Source organism: Tenrec ecaudatus, chromosome 7 (genome assembly GCF_050624435.1).
Source record: "Tenrec ecaudatus isolate mTenEca1 chromosome 7, mTenEca1.hap1, whole genome shotgun sequence".
Lineage (NCBI taxonomy): Eukaryota > Metazoa > Chordata > Mammalia > Afrosoricida > Tenrecidae > Tenrec > Tenrec ecaudatus.
This window is the reverse complement of record NC_134536.1, coordinates 133,683,412-133,706,783: the sequence shown is the minus strand read 5'-3', so window position 1 is coordinate 133,706,783 and position 23,372 is coordinate 133,683,412. Positions and strand designations below refer to the sequence as shown.

The following is a 23,372-nucleotide window of genomic DNA, read 5'->3' as shown; positions in this document are numbered from 1 at the left end:
AGGGGGAAGGCTATGCTCACACAGAAGCCTCATTGGCTATGACCTGATTGACAGACTAGACTCCACCCCTATCTGCTTAATCCTTAAATTGACAATTAAATAACTACCACATCGTCTATTTTCTTTGAATGCACAAGTGCCTTCACCATTTGTCTCCTTACGAGCTGTTTGTAAATAAGAAAGACTACGGTCACGTACCACTTTTTCAAAATGGGATGGCCTAAGTGCTTTTTGAGCAGTCCTAGTAGCATAGTGGTTACTCATTGGGCTGCGATCTGCAAGGCCGGCAGTTCGAAACCACCAGGCATTCCTGGGGAGGGAGAGAGGGCTTTCTGTGCTCGGAAAATTGTTACAGTCTCGGTAACGCACCAGGGCAGTTCTACTCTGTCCTATAGCGTCACTGTCCATTGGCATCCATAGGATAGCCATGAATTTGATTTGGTTTAGGGAATTCTTGATGTGAAATATTGCATGGTGAAGCTCTTCCTCTAGAAATACATTGTTCCTTCATAAATTACTGAGTTAAATAAAATTCATGTAGGTTATTGTTATGTATGGGAAACAATAATAACAAAACAAGTCGGGGATTCCTCGTATACAATCAGTTACACCGTGAGCACAGGAATCTAGAGTACTTTTTTGTGAATTTTCTGCTCTTTTCCTTTTTAACTAGAAAATGAAAAATCCTGCTTTCTCTGCTGCATTGAATAAAAGCTTAGTGAACCAACAAACCCCAAACCATGAGATTCCAAAGACGGTGTCTCCAGAGTTCTTTCTTGGAAAATGAGGCAATACTTTGGGTGACACAATAAAAACCCCTGAAGGATGATGCCGTAATAATACTTTTCTCATTATTGCACCATCTTCTAAGAAAATTTCATCATTCTTCTGTTCGCTGATGATCTTAGTCAATTTTTGTAGCATCTTATTTAGGAACAGTCAATGAGTAATAATGACATAATTCCTAGGCTCATTGAATAGCAAAATGAATCAAGAAGTGGGAAAATGGAACTGTGATAAGTAGCCCCACACGGCATCTTCATTTATAAACAAAGTAAATCTGATACAGAAAAATGAATCAAGAATTGGAAAAATAAACAAAATTTGTAGTAAGTAGACTTACATAGCATTGTGAAGAGTTTTACCTCGGACATCAAGGTAAAGAATTTGACCTTTAAAAATAAATACATTTTACTCTGATTTTTTGAACTAGCATGACAGAAAAAAATATCATGTGACTATTCAATCTTACAAATAGAGCTGGTCTGAGGAGAAACCCAATGATGAACATTGGGCCGGTGGACCCACTTGGGATGTTACGGGTTGAAGAATTCTGGGGTAATTTACAAATTCCATTGAGAGGGCAATTTTGTGTTTCACACAATGATGAACTTTTCCTTTACTTGGGCTTGGCGTTTTGGACACAACAGTTTGAACAGGAGGAAGTCCTGAGGCAAGAGCCCTGGCATCCGCTTCTGAAAGCCCATGGCCTGGAGAGCCCTGGGCAGTGCCACACATGGGCTGCCCTGAGCTGGTCTCAGCTCCACGCAGGCACTGCGCTTCCCAGGTTCGGTAGATGAGGAGCGGCTTCCAGGAGGAACGGGATGTTTCAAACTCAGACCAGCACTTAAACTCCCCTCCTGCCACCGAGTCAGTGCTGACTCATAGCGAGCCCCTCTGGGTTTCTGAGATGGTAACGGTTTACAGGAGTAGAAAGCCCAGTCTTTCTCCTGGGGAGCTACTGGTGGTTTTGAACTGCCAACCATGTGGAGCGCAGCCCAACGCATAAGCACTCCACCACCAGGACTTAGTCAAAGGAAACATTGTCATAAAAATCCAGCTTGTATTTGAAATTTAAAAAAATCAAGTAAAACCTTTGCTTTGGCTTTGCTCTCATCATCAAATTCTGTTCTCATTGTTTGAAAGGATTGGTCTAATATGTTCCTCATGGGGAAAAAAAAACCAGCAGGTCATTTTCTTTAACAGAATAATGGAACTCTGTTAGTACCAAGCCATCGCATGATTTTGGAATATTTGAGAGCTGCAACATTGACCTTATTGATCGAGTGAGCGCGAAGACTTTCCCTTGGCAGTGTTTGCAATTGTGTTCCTACTCAGACCACAAGACATCCTAGAATGTCTAAAACGTTTAATTGGATCAACTCTGCCAGCACCTAATGGACATTATTAAAAATACAAACTACGGGAGTGACTTAGCTGTTTTGTTTTACAGAAAGGAACTGAACTTGCTGCAGAAGCTGTACGGACTGTACGACACTGTAATGGGCAATATTAGTGGTTACTATGAGATGCTCTGGGGTGATGTAGATATTGAAAAAATTAACGCAGAGCTTCAGGAATTTCAAAACAGGTGAGTTTCCATCCAGCTGGATTTACCTTTACATTGCTCCTATCTTCTGGGGTATGTAGGCATTTCACAACCCGAGACATTGCTGTGTGCAGGTGGAACTTTCTTCGAAGAACTGTACAGGTGAATTTCTCATGTTTTCTCTTTGCCTGAAAGATGCCGTAAACTGCCCAAAGGACTTAAAGATTGGCAAGCGTTCTTGGATCTCAAGAAAAGAATCGATGATTTCAGCGAGTCGTGTCCTCTGCTAGAAATGATGACCAACAAGGCCATGAAACAGAGGCACTGGGATCGCATCTCTGAGTTAACTGGAACCCCTTTTGATGTGGAATCCGATTCTTTTTGTCTTAGAAATATTATGGAAGCTCCACTCCTGAAGAATAAGGATGACATTGAGGTAATCAGAGTATAAGGTCTTTTAAAATACTGCTTTCTTTCCCAGGACATTGTACCAACAGACATTTTATTAGAGGTATGGTATTTCTCCTCCAGAGTGCACCTTCAAAATGAGGCATGATCCCTGGAAAGCCTGACTTTTACAAGATGATCCTGTAACCGAGGGAGACTATAGGATTATTCTAAATACCTTGGCTTTGTAAACCCTCAATCTATTCTTCGTGTGCCTTAACTGTCCCTCCAGGCTTTTAACAAAATCTCTTCATTACTGTCTGTGCTCCTGGTGAACTATTTTGTGTTTAGAACTACCTCCCAAATTTCTAATTTTACACTTTCCTCATTAAATTTGCTATTATGTTTTTCTGAGTTTAAAATATTGTTTTGTATCCCTGGGTGTCCCCCGCCACCCTTTGTATACCCCCCCACCCTTTGTATATCTTTCCCCCATGGTCCTTCTTTTAGAAGTGATTTCTTATTCATCTGAGCACCATAAGCATGAATATTTTAATAGTTTAATTATGGAGAGTTCCAAACATATATAAAAGTAGAGATCCTTTGCTTCAATGATCATCAGTTCATGACCAATATTATTTTATCTACACCTCCCCATACTTCAATACTTTCAGAACAAACATAAAAATGCTCTTTAGCTTGGCATTTAAAATCAATTTCACTGGACTGAGTTTGGCTTCTCTGTTGGCCATTCCTCTGAGCATTGTTTGTTTTCTGTCCCATGACTTGAAAAAAATTTATACTGGGGAGGATTATTTTGAATGGCAAGTTAGGGAGTAAAAAGACATATGTTTTGCTAACATTGTTCCTTGAACTCTTTCTGTGCTTTAGCTCTTCTTGTCTAGGGGTTTTTTTGGTTTCCATCCCCACTCTCCATCTTCTCTGACCTCACGTTCAGAACCAGGTGTTAAAAAGCAGATCACACCCACTATTTGGTAATGGGGTGGTGGGTCCAGGCACGAGGTGACTTGGTATGGATCCTAGCTATGGAGTCTGTCTGTCTCATTCACCTAGTCCAGAGCTTCATTTACTCTAAAAGGCCAGAGAGCAGACTGGGGGCAGTACTTCCAGCCTCCTTCCACAGGTCTCAAGTTGCCACCCCCAGCTCTGATGCTTTCTCTAACCTTCAGGAACCTAAGACCTGCCCACTAAGAACCAGACATTCTCCCCCACCCCCCCAAGGCTTGTGGCTTCACCTCCGCCCACTGGTTTGCTTATTGGTTTCCACTTCTGGTCCAGGGAGAATGTCTTAGTTACCAGTGCTACTACAACCGCGACACTACAAATGGGTGGTTTCAACAACCAGAATTATTATTCCTTTGACAGCGCTGAAGGTCAGAAACTTGGATCCAGGCTGCCACCTCTAGGGGGCGTCTTTCTCTGCCAGCTCCCAGGCAGGTTCCCTCTTTCCTGGTTCCTGGGAGATCTCCTTGTGTCTTGGCATCTCTCTCACCCCATGTCAGATTGTTAGCTTGCTTCTAATCCCTTTTATAATACCTTTTTTAAAAAGAAAAAGAAAGGTGTGTTCCAGACAAACCCTACACTAATCCTGCCTCGCCGACATAACAGAAATAACCCATTTCCAATGGGGTAATAATCACAGAGAAAGGGCTGGAGATGACAGCCCATATTTGGGAGGGTATACAACCTAATCCATCACATTGCTTACTTCACCCACCGTCACTGAGTGGATTCGGATTTTCAGGGACTTAACAGAGCAGAGTGGCAGCGCTCCCTAAGGTTTCCGAGGCTGTAAATCTTTATAGGAGCAAAAAGTCACAACTTTCTTTCTTGGAACAGCTGATGAATTTAAACTGTTGGCTTGAGGTTAACAGCTCAAAATTCAGGTCCTTCCCACACGCAAAACTCATTTACCCTGTCATGTTATCACCCAAATCTTAAATTAATTCCAAGTCCAAAATCTCATTTTCTGGATGATCCACATCAAATCGAGATGAGCCTTTATTTTACTTTGTTCTTTGTTTCGGATTATCCCAGAAGCAGGTTGTTATCAGAGTCTACCTCTACGTCACGGATGCGTTCTTCTATGGATTTAAGAGTATTGACGGATTTCTGTGTCCTTCCATTGTGTTATGTCTTTCTGACATTTTATTGTTAATCTCCTGGATTTCCAGTGGTTCTTTGTGTACGGTGTCTACATGTCTACTTTATTTTGCCATTCTGTTCTTGTGTGAGGTTTCTCAAGTGGGTGAGGCCTCGGTGCTTGGCTTCGCACGAGAAAGAATTCTCGCCGTTGTCTGTTTTGTCATCCAAGTGAGTTTTGATCAAGGACGGGACAAGCTTCAGGTTTTATAGTCTGCAAAGGGTACACACTACTTCAGGGAGGTGTGCCGAACCACGAGGAAGCTGCGCTGGGGTTCACAACTGGACACGAGCCCCCTCGTGGGACTGCGTGCCCTCCCATGGTGAACTGAGGCCAGAGAGCGCCGCACGGCCACGTGGGCACTGGGTGGGTGGGGGGGGGGGGAGGAGAGTAAGTAAGAAAAGAGAATGAGGCTGTGGGCCCTTAATAGGCCCAGTGTGGGACACATGTGGGTCCCAAGTAGACCCAGAGCTGGAACTTAGGGGGCCTGCCCAGGCGGTGTGTATTTCAAACCTCTGGCTGGGGAGGTGCGGTCAAAGGTATTGGTTGACCCCATTGGCTGAATTAAGCCCACCTGAGCCTAGTTTGGGATGCCCAGGTGTACTGCCCACCTGTCTGGGGGGTTGAATTGGAGCATGCCCAATTAAGGGGTCCACATAGGTGTTGAATGCTCTCCTGCTTCCTTCCCAGCCTCCTCCAGGCGGCCTTTTGCCCGTCCCTGTCTGGCTACCTAACAATTGTATCACTTCTCTGAATTGTCTGTGATATGAAGACGCATGAGCTGATATATATATATATATATGCGCTGATATATATGATATCTCTATATCTGTATATCTATCTATTTAGTAGTAGGGTTTTATCCATGTTTTTCTTTCTTCGTGTTATTTCGGCTGGTGGAGTTCTTGGTTCCTGGTGTCTGGATGACTTTGGTGGTGTATCCATTGGCCGAGTGTGATTTCCTCAGCCCCATCCAGGAGTCCACTGCAGTGGGGCTCATAGGTCTTCTCCCATCAGATTGGGTGTAGGTGTCCGGGCAGGCCTGGAACTGGGTCACATGCGCTGGTGGCCATGTCCCCTCACCAGCCCTTGTTGGACCATGAGGGCCTTCTGGGTTGGTGCTAGCATTGAGTGCATTCTCTGGGGGTCAGTCAGGGAGCCAATCTCTATCTCCACTGAGAGGGAGTGATCCCCCAATGGAGGGGTGAGGCCCGCTGTGCCTGCGGAAATGAACAACACGGGGTTGAGTGCGTGTGCAGACTGCCTACGGGAATTACTTGGGTGTGAGCTCTGTGATGTTGTCCTGGGTGGATGTTGGTTGAGGGGGCTTGGCATTTGGCAGAGGTGCGAATAGGACCTGTCAGCAGGTGGCTGAGATTGCTGGTCGGTGTCCACCTGGTCGCCAGGGTCTGGGTGCAGGGGATATTTGTGCTGGTGGCTGAGTTGGCACTGTGTAGGCTCACTGGTGGTTGCCGTTTGTTGGCGTCTGAGTTTCAGGGAGGGAGTGGGGAGCACGGCTAGGCTGTGTAGACTCGTACATAGCTGTAGACTCGTACATAGCTTTCGCTTCTGGGAGGGTGCGGTGGGTGTGGCCTGACCTGCACATCTTGGCTGCTTGCTCACCTGGTGTGCGTGCCTCGGGGCACACACTGGTACAGATGGCAGGCTTGCACAGGGCCGTTTGTCTGGCATGCACGTGGGCTTCCAGTTGCCACTCTATGGGTTGGCTTTTCACTGGTGGCTCTTGCCTCTGGACTGGGGGGAGCTCTCACCTGCTCTCTTCCCTATTCCTTTGCGCACCCCACCTATACTTTCTCCTGCTCGCAGCTTACTTGCTCTAGAGACACGTCCCCATTGGTTCCTGGGTTTCAAAGCCATATTCTTCTTAGGAGCCTTCATCTCCAGGGCTCTCCCATCCCTGGCCACTTGCTGTTTAGCTTGGCATTATGCTTGCAGGTTGTTTGCACGAAGTATCTCCCTCCAGCTGTGCCCCCCCCCTCTCTGTAGCTGCGTTCCCCGGTTGCTCACACTGGGTTGTCGTTTGATACCTGGGCAAAATGATGACATTCTTCCACACAAGCAGGCGGGGCGGGGTTGATCTGAATATCTCGGTTTTCCTGACAGCCTTGGTCTCTCCCTCTCCTTCCAATTGGCACTGAGGCTGTTTCTTCAACTGTCTTTGCAATATGCTGGGCTCTGAGGTTCCTGTACTTTTTAATGTCGGGTTTACTTAGTTCCATGGGTCTGTGTTGTCGGGGGTTGTTATGGTAGATGTATTTAAGGTGACATATTAACCAGAGTCCAGCGACTTTAGGTTTAGTCCATCCTGGGATAAAATTCCTCTCCATCTATGAACCTGTACCCTGCAATCGAGATTACACGTTACCTGCTTTTAGAGTGCAAGGTGGCATGGGCACCAGGTCGATCTTTTCAATCCCAATGAGAGAAATTGGAAGGAAAGAAGGGGTAACAAGCAACAAGCACGTCCTAATCCAGCCGACAGTGTGCACTGGCTCTCAAGGTTTGAAAAGAAACCTCTCTTGTCTAACGCCGTCAGGGCACTGATCCAACCTTTCACTCTCTGGGTGTTGGCCACTGTGCTAGTCTGGGTAGACCAGAGAAACAATTCCACAAACACTCATACATGTATAACAAAGAGCTTTATATTCAAGAGGAATTGAATATTGGGAACACATCCCAGCCCAGTGCAGATCAAGTCTATAAGTCTGATATTAGCCCAGGTATACCATACCAGTCTATAAAGTCCTCTTCAGACCCACGAAACACATGCAGTGATGCTGAATGCAGCATGACCACAGGCCAGTAAGTGGAAAGTCTTGTGGATCCAGTGGTGTTGTAAGCATCTCAATGCTGCCAGGGGTCTCCCCATAGCTCCTCCAGCTCTGAGGCTCTCGTTGCTACCAGCCTGTCTCCATGTGGCTTGTCAACAAGAATGTCTCCCAGGGAGTGCTCAATCACATCTCTGTCATCGTATTTCGAGTAGTACTCTTATTCATGTGATATGTATTCTCTAAGACAATATTTTCTTTATAGCGCATCTCACCTCTTATTAACCTCTGATCAGAATTGCCTTTGTCATCCATAATTCTATCAGAAGTCTCTTGGGGGCAATCCAGGCTTTACTGTGACTCTACTTACTGCCATCGAGTCGATGCAGACTCACAGTGACCTTATAGGACAGGGTAGACAGCTCCTGTGGGTTTCTGAGGCTGTCACTGTTTTCTCAGGAGTGGAAAGCCCCATCTTTCTCTCGTGGAGTGGCTGATGGTTTTGAACTCTGCTCCCAGGATTCCTAGGCTCTACTATTAGGCGTACCCTAAAATTCTTCCAGCCTCTCCTCATTAGTCAATTCCAAAGCAGTTCCACAGTTTAATTATCTTTAGCACAGCACCCCACCTCTTCAGGACCAAATTAGGTCTTTGTCATTTAGAGCTGCTGTCACAGCACACCATAAGGGGGTCGCTTTAACAAAGAAATTCATTTTCTCCGTTTAGGAGGCTGGAAGCCAGAATCCAGTGTGCAGGCTCTTGTTTCCTTGAGCTTCTGGACCTGGGAGTTCTTCGAATGGCAAGGCATCGCTCTTCCCTCCTGTCTGCGTCTTTCCTTTGCTGTTGAATCTCTTTTATATCTCCAAAGAAACCGACTGGAGACAACCCTACTCTAATGCAGACACAGTAACATAACAAAGCCAATCCCTCACCAAATGGGATGGTAACCACAGACATAGGGGCGAGGATTGACAGCATATCTTTTTAGGGCATGTAACTTAATTCATAACAGAGCTATTATCTTGTTTTGAAGCCTGGCTACCATGGTTTTTTTAAGGGGCTTTGATGGCACAGTGTTTCAGTACTCACTGGAAGGTTAATGGTTCAACCCCACCGGTGACCCCCTGGAGGAAAGATCTGGCAGTCTGTTTCTGTAAAGATGTGTGTACAGCCTGGGAAACCTGCGGGCATGCCTCCTCTGTCCTACAGGTGGCTGTGAGTTAGAATCAACCTGTGAGTTAGAATCAACCCGGTGGCAATGGGCTATGGTCTTTTCCTAATTTTGTATCCGATGTTTTTGGAAAGTAGGATAGGTACCAGAATTCTACATCTATAAGTTTGGGATGTCTGCCTTAATTATTTGATGGTTGTGTGATTTCCTTTCTCACCCCCTTCCTTCTCCTCGTTGCTTTTTAACGACATATGCGTGAAAAGTTCTGTTTTCAGGCAATTGTGGCTCTAACAGTGGCTACTAACCTCCAGTTGGTGCTGTGAACACAGCCGGTGATACGATGGAGGAAAGGGCCGCTGATCTTCTGTTAGGACTACAGCCAAGCAAAGTGCATGGGGCAGCTCTGCTGTGACACGCGGGGCTGTCGCGAGTGAGCTGGAATCGGCTCACGGCAATGGGTGGGGGTTTGGCTTCTTGGTACACCAAAAAGTTACTTTCAAAGCATGTTTGCCCCAGTGGCCAATACACTAGGATATCCTTGACAGAAACAATTGAAAGGCTACAAGGTCTGTGAGCATGGTCGCATTTTCATAAAGTGGACTTTCACACTTAAGAACACTGTCATTTGTGGCTGCAGTTTGAAACTTTCATTTGATAATTGCAAAGAATTCCAAAGTTTCAGTTATGAAATCACGGTCCTCCAGCTTAGATTCTCAGCAGTTTACATCCCAGGCACAGCCTATCGGTCTGCCCACAGGACGTGCGATTAGCTAAGCTTGGGTTACCCTTTTTGCCGATTTCTACTCCCTAAAGGAGGTGTTTTCTTATTGTAAGGAAGGTCCTTTCCCGTCACTCCCTGTTGGGATCTCTCCAAATCAAACCAATCCAAGTCTGTCAGTGGCTATAAGGGATTCACAGACTCGCTCAGAGGGTTTGCTCACGGAAAGCAGAAGCAGATCTCCAGGATTCTTCCATGGTGTCTCCAGATGGTTCTACCCACCAACCTTTAGAGCAGTGGTTCTCAACCTGTGGGTCGTGACCCCTTTGGGGGGTGGGGTCAAATGACCTTTTCACAGGGGTCACCCGATTCGTAACAATAGCAACATGACAGTGGTGAAGTAGCAACGAAAATCATTTTATGGTTGGGAGTAACCACCACATGAGGACCTGTGTGAAAGGGTCGCAGCATGAGGAAGGTTGAGAACCACTGCTTTTGCGCAATAGTGGAGCCCAATCTGCCGTCACCACCCAGAGACCTGCTGGCATCCCACGTCCTCCTGAACGCTGCCTTCTCCAGGAAGCTGTTCCTCCGCAGAGCTCACGACAGTCCACACCGCTCCTGCCACATTCACGGCACACTGACTTGTGTTTTAATTATTGGTGGCCATGCCTTACACCTTTAAATTGCTTTCCCTCCAGACCATGCTGTGATTCTAAGTGTGAAAATAAGTCGAGGCATGGTAGGGAAAAGACTTGTTTTATATGGACTCCCTGGAAAGCCTTTCATATCAGAAAATCCCTTTGAATAAACCGTCATTGACTACTAAGGAGGACTGTCATAATAGTCACATGCTGCTCTGAGTTCAGTGGACTCTCACCTGCACTCTCGTTAGATGCTCTTAGCAAGCCTCTGAAACAGATTGGATGTCTATGCTGACAAAATAAATAACAGGGAAAAAATCCTGCAGTGAGTAAAGCAACCAAGTTATAAACTAAGTAGTATAAGAGGGGAAAAAAGATTAGTAGGCAGAGAGCCGTAAGGTTCTAGTTTGAATTTGCAACACAATGATCATGAACTTTAGTTTTCTGGCCTTACCATGACTAAATTTACTAGCTAACTCCTAGATCCCTTCCAAGCTAAGAACAAAACAACACCCCATCACTCTATGATCGTATGAAACCAAACTCACTGCCCCTGAGTAAGTTTCCAACTCATAGCAACTCTAGAACAGGGAAGAACTGCCCCTGTGGGTTTCTGAGACTGTAACTCTTTTTTAGTTTTTTATTCAAAGATCATTTTTGGGGGCTATTATGGATCTTAAAACAATCCATACATCAATTATATCAAGCATATTTGTACATATGTTGTCATTATTATGTTCTAAGTATTTACTTTCTATTTAAGCCCTTGGTATCAATTGAGACTGCAACTCTTTTTTAAAATCATTTTACTGGGGGCTCATACAACTCTTATCACAATCTCTAAATACATCCATGCGTCAAGCACATTTGTATATATGTTGCCATCATCATTCTCAAAACATTTTCTTTCTACTCGAGGCCTTGGTATCCTCATTTCCCCCTGCCTCCTCCGTCCCTCTGTCCCTCCTTCCCTCCCTCCCTCCCTCCCTCCCTCCCTCCCTCCCTCCTTCCCTCCCTCCCTCATGAGTCCTTGATAATTTATAAATTATCATTATTTTTCATGTCTTGCACTGTTTGATGTCTCCCTTTACCCCCTTATCTGCTGTCCATCCCCCTGGGAGGGGGTTATAGATAGGTCATTGTGATTGGTTCCCCCTTTCTCTCTTCACCTTCCCCTTCCCCTCCTGGTATGGCTACTCTCAATATTGGTCCTGGGGAGTTTATCTGTCCTGTATTTCTTGGGTTTCCAGCTCTTATCTGTACCTGTGTACATGATCTGTACCTGTGTACATGTACCTGTACATGATCTGGTCTAGCCAGATTTGTGAGGTAAAATTAGGGTCATGATAATGGGGGGTGAAAGCATTAAAGAACCAGAGGAAAGCTGTATGTTTCATCGATGCTATACTGTACCCTGACTGGCCCGTCTTCTCCCCATGGCTCTTATGTAAGGGGGATGTCCAATTGCTTACAGATTGGCTTTGGGCCTCCACTCCGCACTTCCTCCTCCCCCTCACTCACATTATGATTTTTTGCTCTGGGTCTTTGATGCCTGATACCTAATTCCATGGACACCTCATGATCACACAGGCTGGTGTGCTTCCATGTGAGCTTTGTTGCTTCTGAGCTAGATGGCTGCTTGTTTTAGCTACAAGCCTTTAAGAACCCAGATGCTATATCTTTTGATAGCCAGAAACCATCAGCTTTCTTTACCACATTTGCTTATGTACCTGCTTTGTCTTCAGCAATCTTGTCGGGAAATTGAGCATCTCAGAGTGCCGGATTATTAGAACAAAGTGTTCTTGTGTTGAGGGAGTACTTGAGTAGAGGCTCAATGTCCATCTGCTTCCTTAATACTAAACCTATAAATATATGCACATAGATCTATTTCCCCATCCTCATATAAAAATATATTTACATATGTACATGCCTGTATTTAGACCTCTATAAATGCCCTTTGCCTCCTAGTTCTTTCCTCTATTTCCTTTGACTTTCCTCTTGTCCCACTATTATGCTCAGCCTTCATTTGGCCTTCAGTAATTCCTCTTGGTTCCATTGCCCTTTATCAAGACCTACCAGGCCCCCTACACCCTCCTTGCCATCGATTTTTGGTCACTTGTTGTTCCCTTGTCCCTGGGAACTTTCTTTGCTGCCCCCACCTCCCCCTCTCCCATGTCCCCCCGGAACTATCATCCCAGTGTTCTCTCTTCTGGCTTGTTTATCCTGCCTATCCTATCTGGATAGATATGCAGAGACAACAATATGCACAAACACAAGACAGAGCAAAACAAAGCAACAATAGAAAATAAAACAATAGCTACAACAACAAGGACAGCAAAAGTCAATGACAAAAAAGGAGAAAAGCCTATAAATAGTTCAAGGTCTATTTGTTGTCCTTTACAAGTGTTTTCCAGTTGAGTCTGATGGGGCACCAAGCCCTGGTCCCACAGTCTACTTTTGGTGTTCCCTGGGGACTTCATTGCTCTGCTCCCCTTGATGCTCTGTTGCATGTCCCCAGCGTCTTTCCTTGGTATGTGGGCTCAGATTGGGCACAATTCCCACACTCTGTCTCCAGTGTTGTCCCCTGTAGCACTATGGGTCAGTGAGGGGCGTCATGTCTCATGGTGGAGCCGGCCATATGGTCCTCTGTGCATTGGCTGCTCTGAGCTGGAATATCATCCTCAGGGCTTGGTGGGCCAGGATGTGCTCCACTCTCTCTCCCTCCCCCTTCATTTGCTCCCGTGTGCTCTGATCAGACATGTCCCTCTCCCTGAGCTGTAGCTTCAGTGCTGTCCTCTGAAATGAATTCTTCTGGGGGGAAGAGACTGTAACTCTTTATGGAAGTAAAAAGCCTGTCTTTCTCCCAAGGAGTGGCTGGTAGTTTTGAAACCGCCGACCTTGTGGTTAGCAGCTCAATGTGTAGCCAGTGTACCACATACTTCGTCATTGAAATGTCATGACATGCTCTCTGCTGCTCCCCCCCCCCCAGGATATTTGCATATCTGCCATTAAAGAGAAGGATATTGAAGCCAAGCTGGCTTTGGTGGTTGAGAACTGGACCAACCAGAGCCTGAGTTTTGCGGCGTTTAAAGGAAAGGGAGAGCTTCTCCTCAAAGGAACGGAGTCTGGAGAAATCATCACCTTGATGGAGGATAGCTTGATGGTCTTAGGCTCCTTACTAAGCAACAGGTAACGTTGTCATTTAAGGGGAGGGGTTTCATGCGTATTTATGGTTGGTTATCTATTGGATTGTGTTCCCCCCAAATATGTGTTGGAATCCTAACTCCTATACACCCAGATCTAATCCTCTTTGGGAATTGGGGTTTGTTATGTAAGAATAGGATATGTCTTAAACCAACTCCCTTCTCAATGATGGTCATACAGAGAGCAGCAAAGAAGTAGACATAAGAGCGCAAACAGAAAGATATGTGCCAGGCCTCCTGAAGATTCCCAAGGAACTGAGGAATGGTAGAAAGAGATAAGAATCTTCCCCCAGAGCTTTCTCCTAGAGCCTTATGTACCTGTAGGAACTCACAAAAACCGGTCAGAGCAGAGTAGAACTGCTTCCTTGAGTTTTCTAGGCTCTAAGCCTTGATGGCATTGTAGGCTACTCTTTGGTCTGCTAACTGCCAGGTCATCTGTTTGAAACCACCAGCTGCTCCTTGGGAGAAAGATGAGGCTTTTTACTCCTGTAAAGAGGGACAATCTCAGAAACTCACAGGAGCAGTTCTACCCTGTCCTTTCGCATCACTGTGAGTCAGAATTGACTCAGTGGCAGTGTGTTTGCTTTGAGAAATCTTTACTGATGTAGACTGCTTAGTCTTTCTTCCATGGAGTCACTAGTGGGTTTGAACCACCAGTCTCTCAGTCAGCAGACAAATACTTAACCCACTGTTCCTCAAATACCTTGAGTTCAGACTTCTAGCCTTCTGAACTGTGAGAAGAATTTTTCTCCAATTAATAATAAAAATACTTTATTGTGTTTTTTTAAAAGTCAACACAGTAAACCAGGCTCTACTTTCTATACAAATTTCTCAGTGATATTACTTACATTTTCACCTCGAATCGATAAAACTCTGGGTTTTAAAGCTTCCCCTTTTGTGATATTTCTATCACAGCGGAGCCAGGACACTGTTGTTAGTGCTATCAACAAGTCAAGGTGGCACTGACTCCCGGTGCCTCTGTGCTCAATTGAATGGAGCACTGCCGGGCCCCGGGCCATCCCCAGGATTCTGGTTATGTCTGAGCCCATTGATGAGCAGCCACTGTGTCAGTCCATCTCACTGAAGGTCATCCTTTCCCCTTGACCCTCCACTTCACCTAGCCCGATGTCCTCTTCCAAGGACTGATGGCTCCTGGGCACATGTTCAAAGTACTTGCGCACAAGTCCTGAAATTCTCGTTTCGAAGAGACATTCTGGCTGCACTCTCTTCAAGACAGATTTCTCGTTCCCTGGCAGTCATGGACTTTCAGCCTTCATTGCCCACACCTTAATTCCAGTGCTTCGGTTCGTAGTCTTCCTACTTCACTGTCCCGCTTTCAGATGCGTATGAGATGATGGGAAATACCGTGGCTTGGGTCAAGTTCACCGTTATCCTCAAAGTGGCATCCTTGCTCTTCAACACCTTAACTAGACCTTGTGCAGAAGATCTGTCCCAGGAAATACATCGCTGGATTTCGTCACCGCTGCTGAAAATCTTCTCCACCTTCAGCAGGCAAGGTTGTGTCAGGTGCAGGTCACAGGTGGTGCATAAGCTTTCCTCCACTTCTGACGCCTCCTCATACAGTCCCGCTTCTCGGATGAAATGAGTATGGAAAAGGATACAACCCTGCCACGCACCTTTATGGATTTTCAACCATGCTGTGTTTTCTTGTTTGTTTCGACTGACTGGCTCCTATTCCGTGCGGAGGCTCCTCATGTGATGCAAGCAATGAAGCGGCATGGAATTCCTGCTTTTCACAATGTTACCTGTAGTTTGTTAGGAACCCCCGCTGCCAAATGCCTTCCACCTCGGCTTCATCTTCATTCTGTGCCCGCAAGAGCCCCGTCATCCAGATGAGCACCTTCAAGTCACCCGTCTCTGTGAACGGTTTCACCGACGTAACAGTTATTCACAATAACCAAAGGATGGAGACAAGTCTGCATTCATTAGCCCATGAATGGGAACACAGAGGGTGATCCCTTTGTATACAACGGAGTATTATTCAGCTAAAAAGAAATAAAGTTCTCATGCACGCTGTCACATGGATCAACCTTGAAAACATTATGTTACAAGAAATCAGTAAGACACAAAAGAACAAATTGTATGATCCGCGCCCCAAGCAATCCCAACCCAATCCACTGTCATTGAGTCCCATCCATTGGTGACCCTGAAAGAGGGTGGAACTGCCCGGGAGCATTCCCCACACCTCCATTGTTACCAAAGCGGAAGTGCCGCATCGCTCTCTCTCTCTCTCTCAGGGGCTGGTGGGTTAAATCATCCTTGAAACCTACTATTTCACATTCTTATTCTTGTTTGTTTGGTTAGGTATAATGCTCCATTTAAAAAGAACATCCAGAACTGGGTGTACAAGTTGTCGACGTCCTCGGACATTATTGAAGAGTGGCTGATAGTCCAGAATCTCTGGGTTTATCTTGAAGCTGTTTTTGTAGGTGGCGATATCGCCAAACAGTTGCCTCAGGTAAATGTGGCTTTTAGAACTAGTGAGGGAACCAGCTGGGTGTTTCTGCAAACATTTTCACAGGGACAGATGGTCCAGTCTTGATTATTTATGTCAGGAGTAGGCAAGCTACAGCTTCAATCACCCCCCCCCGCCCGTTTTGTAAATAAATTTTGTTTATTTATGTATTTATTATTTTATTAGGGGGAGTGTCAAGTCCTTTATTTTGGGTTTACATGAAAACAGAAGATGGGAGTGGGAGGGACAAGAAGGAGGGAGATCCTAGCTACCAAAATTTTATTTTTTTTAAGAGGAACATGATGTTTCGTTTATGGAAGTGTTGGCTGATTTTGATTTTTGATTTTAAAAAAATCATTTTATTGGGGGCTCTTACAGCTCCTATAACAACCCATACACCAATTGTATCAAACTCCTTTCTACATATGCCAGCATGGCATCAGTTTCTTTGTACTTGAGCGCTTGGCGTTAGCTCCTCCTTTCCCTGATCCCAGTTCTGCCCTCACAGAAGCTGCTCTGTTTGTGTGTCCTGTGTTTAAGGCTGTGTCGCTGCGGGTCGGACCGACTGGGCGACAGCTCGCAACCACAGCAGGCTGCTTCTGCAGGACAACAGCAGACTTGGTAGTTGTGACAGACACCAGATGGCCCACAAAGCCTACAATACTCACTATCCAGTCCTTTACCAGAGCTCTGGTGGTGTCATGGTTACCCATTGGGTTGCTAACCGCAAGGTCAGCAGTTTGAAACCAGCAGCCCCATTCTCAGGAGCAAGATGAGGCTTTCTCCTCCTGTGCAGAGTTATAGCCTCAGAAGTGCGCAGGGGCAGTTCTACCCTGTCCTGTACGGTCACTTCGAGTCAGAATCTACTAGAGGGCAGTGAGTTTTGGGTGGTTTTTTTCTTAAGCTCGGCCCATCACAGAAAAAAGAAAGAAAGAAAGAAAAGGTGTTGACCCCGATTCCTATCAGCAGAAAGAAGAAACATTTTCAAAATTAATAATCTCGAGAGTGGTTGAGGATGTGCGGAACATTAAAACAGGTACCATTAAATGTGGAGGCCATCACTTCCATGAGTTAACAGGACACTATTCCCCTACGAGTAGTATTAAAGTTAATGCAGAGTCTGTAGACAGCCGCTAACTTTTAGTAAATTCAGTAAGAGAAGATCAGAGAAGAAGTGGACTTGGAGACAAGGAAACTTATCTGAGGAACCCCCTGACAAACAAAATGTTAACACAGCTCTGTGTGTGTGTGGGAGGGGTGCTGCATTGTAAGGATCAACATGAACCCAATCCCCAGCACGCAGAGATTAATCCAGCCCTTACATTGCTACTTCTCCATCTGCACTGCCAGCTGCCCACTGAGCAGACTCTCTCTCTCTCTCTCCTCTCTCACCACCTGGAGTTCTCTCAGAGCTTACAAGTTAAAAGAACATCATTTTTCAGGCGGCCAAATAACCAGGCACCAGAACAAGTTGGGGGAGTCCATATGACACCCCACCCTGCTGACCTGCTGGCCACAAGTGGAGAGCTGATTTCCCACTGCCCTCTCAGGGTGCCAGCCACAGATGCAGGAGTTCACTTCATGTCTGACCTGCTGGCGCTTACCACCCCTTTGGAGCCTATAGCTCCCTGGAACAATTTCCAGAATGTATGGAGAGTGTACCACACTTTGAGCTACCGATTTATTATAGCCAAAATGTTGATCCATGAAAAGATGCAAAGGGCGTCCCCGGAGTTCCCAACACAAAGCTTCCAAGTTTCCAGGGAAACGCCGCTGTCCCAAGAGCTGATGTTCTCATCAACCAGGAAGCTCTCGGAGCCTTCCTTCACGTCCATGGCTTTTACTGGCCAGCCCTGCTTGATAGACTATATCCTGCCTCCTACATTTGGTTAATGTTGGCCCACCAAGGTGAGACTTTAGCAGTCCTGCCAGCCTGACTCCTCAGTACAAGGTGTCAGGTGGCCTGTCGGCTTCAGACCACCCACTACCCCAATGGCTATTCTCTGAAGTCCAGGACAAAGGCCATCTCATCTTACTTAGGGAAAACACTTTGTCCTTTGCCCCAACAAGCCCACACTTGTCAATTCTGACTCACAGCATCCTTATAGGGCAGAGTAGAATTGCCCCAGTAGGGTACCCAGGGCTGTACATCTTTATGAGAACAAACTGCCACATCGTTCAACCCCGGCAGAGCCAGTGGATTTAAACAGCCGATCTTTTCGTTAGCAGCTTTAACCACTGTGCCACCAATCTCACTGCCATAGAACTGATGCCGACTCACTAGAACTGCCCCTGTGAGTTTCCGACACTGCGACTCTTGAAGAGAGCGAAGAGCTCTATCTCTCTCCCTAGGAGTGGCCGGTAGTTTCAAACTGCCGACCTTGAAGATCATACCCAGCATGTAACCACTATACCACCAAGGCCTTTTAGAGAAATATCAATAATAGTAACTTTGTTCTGTGACGATACTTTAAAAAGTCTTCTTATAAAGTCAAGCCTGATTTGACTGAGTTTATACAAACAGGGGTTATATAGAGAAAAAAATCAATGACAAAATGTTTTGATTTCCCCTTGTAACACATTCTAATAGCATGAAGTTTAAAACTTGTGAATTTGTTTTTTAATCAGAAAGTTGCATTCTTTAAAGAGCCCAGATTATGGCAATTTCTAGAGGCATTATAGCAATTGAGAGCAAAGGTTATTATCATCCATAATAAATAGAAACTTTTCACTTTCAAAATGCAAATAGAGCTTTGGTTTAGGGTTTGTACTGTCTTTCCACCCCCTGGGGTACTTCTCACCAGAGAACCATGCTGCAGTCACAGCCTCCCTAGAGATTTACAGAAACCCTATAGGGCAGCTCTACTCTGTCCTATAGGATTGCTATTGGTCAGAATGGGGGCTATGTATTGGGCTGCAAGTTCATCAGTTCAAACCCACCAGCCACTCCTCTGGAAAACTATGAGGCCCTTTGCACCCATAAAGATTCACTGTCTTGGAAACCCATCGGAGCAGTTGTACTAGGCTGCCCCACGGGGTTGGAATTGCGGTATGGTAGTGGGTACTGATCTTCAATCATCCCAAGGGAACTGAGATGAAATTATTCTCATGCTTCTTTGGTTTCCTCATCGAACCTAAACACCTGAGAGCTACAAAACTGGATGCAAACTTCAAGTACATAGCTCTGCAAATTAACCATGGGGCATGTTAGGAAAAAAACCAAATAAAACAAACATGTTGCATGTAAGGAAACCATCCGTAAGCTCTGCTTTGATGAAGCAGTATCTCACATGCGGTTTTAGGACAGTGGGGTTTTGCTGTTCAAAATTAATTCAGGTGGGAAAAAAATGCTCCAGTTTGGTAGCTTGAGACTAACAGAGGCTGATTTGAAGAAATCGTAGGGAATTTCAAAGAGAAGATTTAAATTTATTTAATTATCCCAATGATCATCTTTAATGGCCATTAATTTGTCTCTCCAGGAAGCCAAACGTTTTCAGAATATTGACAAGTCGTGGATAAAGATAATGCAGCGAGCGCATGAGAACCCCAACGTGATCAGTTGCTGCGTTGGCGATGAAACGATGGGGCAGCTGTTACCTCATCTGCACGAACAGTTGGAAGTGTGTCAGAAGTCACTAACAGGGTGAGAGCTTCATTTTAAAATTGCCTATTATTTTTATTATCTTAGACGTGATGGTTCTTTAACCCAAGCGAGCCAATGCTATGGGGTGCATGTCGAGGTTGATCATGATGGTGGAGGTGTAGGGATAGGAATGTACAGTTGCACATAAATTTACTTTCTCTGGTGGGAAGCGGGGCACCTTTGCCTGGAGGGTTGGTGGGTGAAGGCACTGTATCACTTTTCTAGGGTGGCTGTAGCAAATCACCACCAACTGGGTGGCTTTCCACAGATATTTCTTCTCTAATGGCTCTGGAAGACAAACGTTCAATGTCAAGGCCATACTCCCCCTAATTCTCCAGGGAGCAATCTCTGCCATGACTTTCTCCTGACTTCTGGTGGCTTTGGGCATTCCTTGGCTGGTGGTTCTGGGCATTCCTTGGCTGGTGGCTTTGGGAATTCCTTGGCTGGTGGCTCTGGGCATTCCTTGGCTGGCGGCTCTGGGCATTCCTTGGCTGGTGGCTTTGGGCATTCCTTGGCTGGTGGCTTTGGGCATTCCTAGGCATAACTCCCACCTCTGCCTCCATCATCACAAGGCCTTTCCTCTTATTCTTCTGTCTCTTGCCATTGTATTTAATGCCCACCTGGATAATCCAAGATGATCTCCACAACTCAGAATTGGTAACTTAGGTCCCTATTCAAAGACCCCTATGGTAGTTACATAATCTGGTGTCAATTTGAGACTGCTGAGAGTGAAGCGGTGGAGTTTAGCCTGTCAATCAGGTCTCAGCTTGATGACTTCATTTGGAGGCACAATGAAGGTAAATAGCTCACTGGAGGCCAGATACACTCTCTGCTACACCTTCCTGCTGACAAGACACATGTTGCTACGCTGATGGACCCAGAGCCCTGGAGCTGGAGGAGCCATGTGGAGACCCACACCAGCGCTGAAATGCTTCCACTGCCACTGGGTCCACAAGACTTTCTATTCACTGGCTTGTGATCTTCCTGTACGCAGCATCATTGCACGTGTTGCATGTGTCTGAAGAGGAATTTATAGACTGGGATCAGACATATAGGCTAGTATCGGGCATATGAACTTGATCTGGACTAGGCTGGGATGTTTTCTTAATATACAATGACTCTTTGATGTAAAGTTCCCTATTACCCATATATGAGTGTTTATGAATTAGTTTTTCTAGTCCACCCAGACTAACACAACTCCTTTTCCAAGCATCCACAGTTCTGGAGAGTAGGATGTGGATACGCCTTTTGGAGGCTACCATTCAGCACTGCAATGCTTATGCGGTCCAAGAGGACCGTTATAGACACATGCAGTGATGGTTCCCTCCCCCTGCCCCCACAATTTTCTTAAAAGGCAATCTGTTCTCAATTTCAGTTTGAAACTAGGGCAACAGTATGTCCGGGTCAGCCCAGTTCAGTCTAAGCTTTGCCTCTACAATGACTTAATGGTCAACCAGCTCTCTTTCAAAATGTCCCAGTTTGGGGACTGGCTGATTTTAAGGACTTAAGTCATGAGACTCACAGTATTTTGAGAAAGGTCATAAGAGGCCTCTTGTTGAAACACGAGAAAATGATAGATGAATGGGCAGCCTGGCTCTGAATTCCTCTCTGGTTTTATCTAGTGCCAAGGAGCCCTGGTGGCATAATGGGTACAGTTTGGGCTGATAACTGCAAGGTCAGCAGTTCAAAACCACCAGCTGCTCATTTGGGATTCCTATTCCCATAAAGCATTACAATCTCAGAAACTCACAGGGGGCAATTCTGCCCTGTCATTTTTACTTTTAATAAATCATTTTATTGGGGCCTCTTAGAGCTCTTATAACAATTCATACATCAGTTGTACCAAGCACATTTGTACCTATGTTGCCATCATCAGTTTTAAAACATGTTCTTTCTACTTGAGCCCTTGGTATCAGCTCCTCTTTTTAACTTCCCTCCCCCATCCTCCCACCCTTGTGACCCCTTTATAAATGAGAAATTATTATTATTTTCATGTCTTACACTGTCCACTGTCTTCCTTCACTCATGCTTCTACTGTTTGTCTCCCTTGGGGGGTGTTGTTGTTGTAATATGATCATTGTGATAGGTTCCCCCTCCCCCCACCCCCAACCTTCCCTTGTGGTGTCTGCTACTCCCATTGCTGTTCCTGAGGGGTTGATCTGTCCTGGATTCCGCGTGTCCACAGTTCTTATCTGTACTAGTGTACATGCTCCAGTATAGCCAGATTTGTAAGGTAGAACTGGGATCATGATAGTAGGGTGTGGGGTGGGGAGGACAGTGAGGGGAGGGGAGAAAGTATTAAAGAACAAGAGAAATGTGTGTTTCATCGGTGCTATACCGTACCCTGGTTGGCTCGTTCCTTCCATGTGACCCTTCTCTGAGGGGATGTCCAGTTGTTTACAGTCTGATCCTCCTTGTTTGCATCAATATGACTGTTTGCTTTGGATCTTCTGATATCTGATGCCTGATCCCGTCAGCACCTTGTGATCACCCAGGCTGGCATGCTTCTTCCAAGTGGGCTTTGTTGCTTCTGTTCTACCCTGACTTATTAAGTCGCTACAGTCAGCATCGCCTCGATGGCAATGAGTTTGGCTTTGGGGGTTGGCTCCCAACTCTCATCCATGGTGAAGCATGGCCTTCTGTTCTAACAAGCATTCCAGAGGAACGGACTAGACATTTCACTATTATCTTGACCGAAGATATTAGTAATTGTGCCATGACCATCACAAACAAACAACAAGGCTCAGACGAAGAACCATTTCCTAACAAGCTGTCGATTTCATCTTCAGGTATTTGGAGAAGAAGCGATTACTATTTCCCAGATTCTTCTTTGTATCTGATCCAGTTCTCCTGGAAATTCTTGGGCAAGCCAGCGATTCCCACACCATACAGGTACTCTCTTTTAAGTATTTATGTTCCATATCTTTTCCTCCCACTAGCACATGGAATCATTAGTAAAAATGAGACGGTAGCCTCTGAAAAGTACAAGCAGGAAGGAAGAGTATTTAGGTGAAGCCAAAAATTAAGCCTTCTCAAGACCAAACAGTAGTTTAGCTTAACCCCGGTGAACAGGTGTGGGAAGGAGAATGGGACCCTGCCCAGGAGTCTATGAGTGTATAGGGTTGGCAGAGGGTATTTCTACCTATGTCTATGCTGTTTATATATATCTATATATCTATGATATGGTGGAGCGCACTGGAGACCAAGCGATACAAACTTCTAAGCCAGAACCAAGCATCTTGAGAAAACAAATCGCTTGGCCTGGAGCACACCCTTCCCCAAGGACAATGTTGAAAAAATAAGATGTTTAGAAAGAAGAGCTGTTAAGGACACTCACCAGGGGTTGTGTTCAGCTTCTGTCCATGTTTCCCTCTGTCTGTGCTTCCTGTAGCCGCATCTCCCCGCAGTATCTGACAACATCAACGAAGTGACCTTCCACCCCAAAGACTACGATCGGATCACGGCTGTCATTTCAAGGGAAGGAGAAAAGATTATGGTAATGGTTATGGTCGAGGTTTTGTTATTAAAATTTTTATAAAAATTTAGGCTGAGGAGAAGGAAAAACCAAAAGTATGTAGGGGCGGGGTGCGTGAGGCTTGGGTCCAAGGCTTTGTAGCCTTGGCTTTGTTCTACAAACTAGTTTGGATACATCATTTAACTTCTTTAAGGCTCAGTTTATTCTCGGCAAAATAAAGGTTTTAGACAAGATGGTTGTTCCTCCCAGCTGCCCTGTTGTGCGATTTTTAGCCTGTGTTTTAAATGTTTTGTGTAAAATAGGGAGCTGTCCACTGAGCATCAAGTGTGTGCTCGGTGTTAACATGCCACATGCTAATTGCTTTGCCATGTGT

At 45.5% G+C, this 23,372-nt stretch overlaps 1 protein-coding gene across 1 annotated transcript in view; it reads left to right on the top strand.

The window, feature by feature from the left end:
* DNAH8 (dynein axonemal heavy chain 8) overlaps nt 1–23,372 on the top strand; it is a 358,510-nt gene that overhangs the window by 132,282 nt on the left and 202,856 nt on the right. Inside the window, exons 33-39 of the mRNA XM_075554113.1 lie at nt 2,234–2,371; nt 2,525–2,765; nt 13,192–13,391; nt 15,731–15,884; nt 19,361–19,524; nt 22,314–22,416; nt 22,916–23,020. Coding sequence (XP_075410228.1) covers nt 2,234–2,371; nt 2,525–2,765; nt 13,192–13,391; nt 15,731–15,884; nt 19,361–19,524; nt 22,314–22,416; nt 22,916–23,020 — 1,105 coding nt within the window. The remainder of the gene's footprint in view (nt 1–2,233; nt 2,372–2,524; nt 2,766–13,191; nt 13,392–15,730; nt 15,885–19,360; nt 19,525–22,313; nt 22,417–22,915; nt 23,021–23,372) is intronic.